Here is a 5,711-nt window from a genome sequence, read left to right as displayed (position 1 = left end):
ACAAGGAGGAAACCAAGCGTTTGGTGATGTCCATGGGTTCCAGACTTAAGGCAGTGATTGCCTCCAAAGGATTCGCAACAAAATATTGAAAATAAAAATATTTTGTTTGGGTTTGGTTTATTTGTCCAATTACTTTTGACCTCCTAAAATGTGGAGTGTTTGTAAAGAAATGTGTACAATTCCTACAAATTCTATCAGACATTTTTGTTCAAACCTTCAAATTAAACGTTACAATCTGCACTTGAATTCTGTTGTAGAGGTTTCATTTCAAATCCAATGTGGTGGCATGCAGAGCCCAACTCGCGAAAATTGTGTCACTGTCCAAATATTTCTGGACCTAACTGTACACAGTGTATATATACACACATATATACACATATACACACACACACGCACGCCATGAACTATATCAGAACAAGAAGAAGATAGACACTTTCTTCTTGATGTGCAGAACTTGGAGCTAATGTGATTTCTTTCTCTCCTGTGCAGAAATTAGTGCTTTAGTAATATGCAGGAGGTGCGGACACAGGAAAGATGGCGGGGAAGGAGTTTGGGTGGAGTTCTTAGTGGGTGTGAAATACAGGCTTCCGCCAGCACGAAGGATCATGGAAGTTCTAGTAACTGAACACAGGAAGTTAGGAGAGAGATTAACCCCATCAGAGCTGGAGCCAGCAATGAGGATGTGCTGCTAGAGCATGGTAAAAGGTTGCTGAAATAACATAATAGATGTGTGGAGAGGCACATAATAGCAAGATGTATGATAAAAATAAACAGAAAAACAGTTTTGGTACTAGCCAACTTCTTAAAGATCTGATTTTTGAGAACAAGATTTCTCACATTGAGAACATGAAACGAGCTTCTCCTCTGTGTGAACTTTGATGTTTAACAGCATGTAATTTTTTTGTAAAACATTTTCCACATTCTGAACATGAAAATGGCTTCTCTCCTGTGTGAACTCTTTGATGTGTAATAAGATGTGATTTTTGGGCAAAACATTTCCCACATTCTGAACATGAAAATGGCTTCTCTCCTGTGTGAACTCTTTGATGTGTAACAAGATGTGATTTTTGGGCAAAACATTTCTCACATTCTGAGCATGAAAATGACTTCTCTCCTGTGTGAATTCTCTGATGTTTAGCAAGAGTTGATTGATCAGCAAAACATATTCCACATTCTGAACATGAAAATGGCTTCTCCCCTGTGTGACTTCTTTGATGCGTAACTAAACTTGTATTCCGTGTAAAAGATTTACCACATTGTGAACATGAAAATGGCTTCTCCCCTGTGTGAATTATTTTATGCTGATCCAAATTTGCTTTCTCCTTAAAACATTTCCCACATTCTAAACATGAATATGGCTTCTCAACTCTGTGAATGTGCTGATGTCTTATAAGATCAAAGTCATAGTGGAAGCTTTCCCCACACACTGAACATGAATAAGGCTTCTCTGCTGTGTGAAGTTGCTGATGTCTTATAAGATCGAAGTCATAGTGGAAGCTTTTCCCACACTCCGAACATAAATATGTTTTTTTTGCTGTATGAACTTTTTCATTTTGCGTAACAATTTGCGATGAAGATGGGACCAACAGAATAGGATGAGATAATAGATCTTTACTCTGAAAGGGAGAGGTTTCATGCGGGATAATAGCTGCCTCTTCATATGTATCTTGTGTAAATCCTTGATCATTTTCTTTGCAATCTGAAGATATTTGGTGTCCTTCTTTGTTCAAAGGATTGTCATCTGCTAAGAATAAACGTTTTTTAGTAGCATAAATTTCAGGTCACAATTTTCAGATTTAGATTTTTAATAACCTTGATATTTAGATAACCTTGCATCATTTCCTTTACCCACTTCACGATATTTGATGTACCTATACATCATGGTCGGATAAAGGTTCACGAGGGCCTCATTGTTGTCATTGCAACCTGACATCCCGATGACGACCTCTGGGTTAGCCAATTACGGCAAGTCTGTTAAACTATACCAGGAGCATTGCCTATGAGGCTTCTGTGAGCGTATCACTGACAGGTATAATAAATTGCAATGCTAGTGCACTTCAATACATTATACCAACGATCAGAGTAATAAAAGTTAATGTCTCTTATAGGGACTAAAAAAAAAAGTTTCAATAGGTTAAAAATGTAAAAAATGCTTTAAAAAAATAAGAAAATAAAGAACAAAAAATGTAAAAAAATATTATGCAATAAATACATATATTTATGTAAAAAATAAACAAAAAAATATACTTGGTATGACAATGTCCTGAACAACCAGATATATGAAACGGTCACACTAGTTTTTAGTTAGAAATTGATTCTTCACATTGTGCTGAAAACTGAAGGCTCTTATCTACAATTCAAGCCAATTATCACTCTCGGATTTGGTCTTGTCACATATACGAGAAACAATTTCAGATCTACAGGTCCGGGAACACTTGGGCAGCAGTGACCATAATATGGTAAGTTTCAATGTAATATTCAATAGAACATTTGAAAGGGGAAATACTAAAACCTGGAAATTTGGAAAGCTGATTTCAACAAATTAAGGGAAGAGCTTATTCGTGTAGATTGGGATAATGTCATGGTAACTGGGGATATTGAACATAAATGGGGCAAGTTTAAGGATATACTACTAGAGTCCTGAAAAAAAATTGATACCCTCTGGTAATAAAATGTCCAGGGATAAAAATAAATCAATATAGAAAAATAAAACAGGACAAAGTATAATAAAACAAAAACAAAGGGTATTTAAAATCTTGAAGGCTTAGAATACAGAAATAGCATTTCAGAAGTGTAAATTTCTCAATACGAAATGTAAAAAAGAAAATCAAGCACGCCAAGTTAGCTTCTGAAACAAAAATCACCAAATACATCAAACTAAACCCCAATTTTTTTTATAAATATATCAATGTCAAAAGGAAAAAAAAGGATGGTATCAGCCCCATAAAAGATTATAACAGGGTAATTATAGAAGACAAAGAAAAGGCTGAGATATTAAACAGAAACTTTTCATCGGAGTTCACCAAGAAGGTGAGTGTTCCAGGGATCGTTCAAAAAGAGAAAAATCAAAGTCCCCCTTATATACATACGTGGTCAAAATTGTTGGTACCCCTTGTCTAATGCAAGAAATACCCACAATGGTCACAAAAAAAACTTGAATCTGACAAAACTAATAATAAATAAAAAAAAATCTATGAAAATGAACAAATAAAAGTCAGACATTGCTTTTCAACCATGCTTCCATAGATTTTTAAAAAAAAATAAAACTCATGAAACAGGCTTGGACAGAAATGGTACCCTTGAAAATAATGTGCAAAAGGGACATGTTAAATCAAAGTGTGTCCACTAATTAGCATCACAGGTGTCTACAATCTTGTAATCAGTCAGTGGGCCTGTATATAGGGCTACAGATACAATGTCACCTAACAGCACAGTGGTATGTACCACACTCAACATGGACCAGAGGAAGCGAAGGAAAGAGTTGTCTCAGGAGATTAGAAAAAAAATTATAGACAAGCATGTTAAAAGGTAAAGGGTATAAGACCATGTCCAAGCAGCTTGATGTTCCTGTGACTACAGTTGCACATATTATTCAGAAATTAAAGATCCATGGGACTGTAGCCAACCTCCCTGAAAGTGGCTGCAGGAGGAAAATTGATGAGAAATCAAAGAGATGAATAATATGAATGGTAACAAAAGAGCTTAGAAAAACTTCTAGAGAGATTAAAGGTGAACTTCAAGCTCAAGGAACAGCAATGTCAAGTCGCACCATCCATTGTTGTTTGAGCCAAAGTGGACTTCATGGGACACGACCAAGGACACCAATGTTGAAAAAAAAACCCATAAAAAAGCCAGACTGGAAATTGCCAAATTACATGTTGACAAGCCACAAAGTTTCTGGGACAATGTCCTATGGACAGATGAGAAAAAAAATTGAACTTTTTAGCAAGGCACATCAGCTCTATGTTCACAGATGGAAAAATGAAGCATATCAAGAAAAGAACACTGTCCCTACTGTGAAAAATAGAGGAGGCTCACTAATGTTCTGGGGCTGCTTTTCTGCATCTGGCACAGGGTGTCTTGAATCTGTGCAGGGTACAATGAAATCTCAAGACTATCAAGGGATTCTACAGAGAAATGTGCTGCCCAGTGTCAGAAAGCTTGGTCTCAGAACAAGACACCGGATGCACAGCTCGGGTAATGTAATAAATGAAGCAAGAACATGGGTGCCGCGTCCTGCATGAAACAGCACAAGTGGAAAAAGGAATACTGGCAGGGTTCAGTGCTAGCAATAATTGTCTGATGTATTTATTGCAATCTCTGGGAACTTTCATTCATATAAAAGCAGGCTTTAGTTAATTGAACTAGGGTCCGTGCAACCTATAGGTGCTTGGGTTTCCCTAGATACAGATGTTTAATGCATTTTCTATGTACTCGTCGGGAGCATGCGCAGTGCTCATAGTTACATCCAGCTCTAAGCGTGACCTCACTTCCGGTAGCGGCGATAATTACGTCCCTGCACTTTTTCTTTTTGGAATGTTTCTCTTATAGACTGTGTGATAACACGCTCCGGGATCGCCTTTGCTGGGTTCAAAGGGCACGTATTCACCTCAGGCAGACAGCCGAATTCAAGGTGTAACTGACGCTTGGTCAGGTTTATTGCAGTGAAGCATAAACAAAAAGAAAAAAAACACCAACAAAATAAATCCTTGCCTGTCCGGCACTAACTATACAGGATGATATCCTAACTACAAACTGGAGGGCTTCTCCCTTCCAGCTAAACCATACAAACACCAGGCACTGCTCCTCACAAGTGTCTCCTACACAGCCAGGCTTACTGTGTTCCCAGATGGAGACCCTCCCCCAACTTCCCAGATTCCTTTTACCTCCGTCCTTCACCTCCCATTAATCCATTAGTAGCCAGGTGATCCTGGCCAGGCTAAGTCACATAGGACCGATACCGGGGTGAGATATACCTGCCCTCATCCACTAATCCCACATGAGTCTCACATATCCCCCCCCCTCTGCTCAGACCACCTCGGCTGAGCAACGGCACCCACAAAACAGTGCACACGAGACAGGGCATCAGCATTCCCCATCCGCACCCCCGGGCGGTGCTCCACTGTAAAACGGTAGGCCTGAAGTGCAAGGAACCACCGGGTCACTCGGCCATTCCGTTCCCTATTCAAGTGCATCCACTTGAGAGGGGCATGGTCAGTGATCAGCCGGAACTTCCTTCCAATCAAGTAATATTTAAGGGACTCTAGAGCCCACTTAATGGCTAAGCATTCTTTTTCCACTATGGCATAGTTGCGTTCATGCTTATTAAGTTTCCGACTAAGATAAAGGACCGGATGTTCCTCTCCGTCCTTCAGTTGTGACAATACAGCCCCGATACCGGCATCAGAAGCGTCCGTTTGGACCACGAACTCGCTGCGGAAGTCAGGAGTCATTAGCACAGGTTGAGAGCAAAGAGCTAGTTTTAAGTTATGGAAGGCTTCTTCGGCTGCCGTGGTCCATTTGATCATGACAGAGTCTTTCCCTTTGGTAAGGTCCGTCAGGGGAACAGCGGTAGCCGCAAAATTGGGAATGAACCGTCGGTAGTAACCGGCTATTCCCAAAAACGCTCTCACCTGCTTCTTGTTGACTGGTTGCGGCCATTTCTGAATGGCTTGTATCTTGTCAATCTGGGGTTTAACAATTCCCCTCCC

The 5,711-nt window shown here is 39.6% G+C and overlaps 1 protein-coding gene across 1 annotated transcript; it reads right to left on the bottom strand.

Moving 5' to 3' along the window:
* Positions 1-259: 259 nt before the first annotated feature.
* On the bottom strand, positions 260-1,933 carry LOC142313136 (uncharacterized). The gene is made up of 2 exons (XM_075352123.1): positions 1,849-1,933; positions 260-1,741 (listed from the first exon to the last, which is right to left on the bottom strand). The coding sequence occupies exons 1-2, from the start codon at positions 1,931-1,933 to the stop codon at positions 834-836; spliced, it is 993 nt and encodes a 330-aa protein (XP_075208238.1). The 3' UTR covers positions 260-833.
* Between the last annotated feature and the right edge of the window lie 3,778 nt (positions 1,934-5,711).

The sequence above is a fragment of the Anomaloglossus baeobatrachus genome, chromosome 5 (genome assembly GCF_048569485.1).
Source record: "Anomaloglossus baeobatrachus isolate aAnoBae1 chromosome 5, aAnoBae1.hap1, whole genome shotgun sequence".
Lineage (NCBI taxonomy): Eukaryota > Metazoa > Chordata > Amphibia > Anura > Aromobatidae > Anomaloglossus > Anomaloglossus baeobatrachus.
The sequence above is the reverse complement of the archived record's forward strand: the minus strand, read 5'-3'. Positions and strand labels throughout refer to the sequence as shown.

Excerpts from the sequence above, each read along its gene's own strand:
- LOC142313136 (XM_075352123.1), bottom strand. The coding sequence starts at position 1,933 with ATGTCAGGTTGCAATGACAACAATGAGGCCCTCGTGAACCTTTATCCG. Across the intron at positions 1,742-1,848 it reads CATCAAATATCGTGAAGTGG|ATGACAATCCTTTGAACAAA; the intron begins GTAAAGGAAATG and ends TATTCTTAGCAG.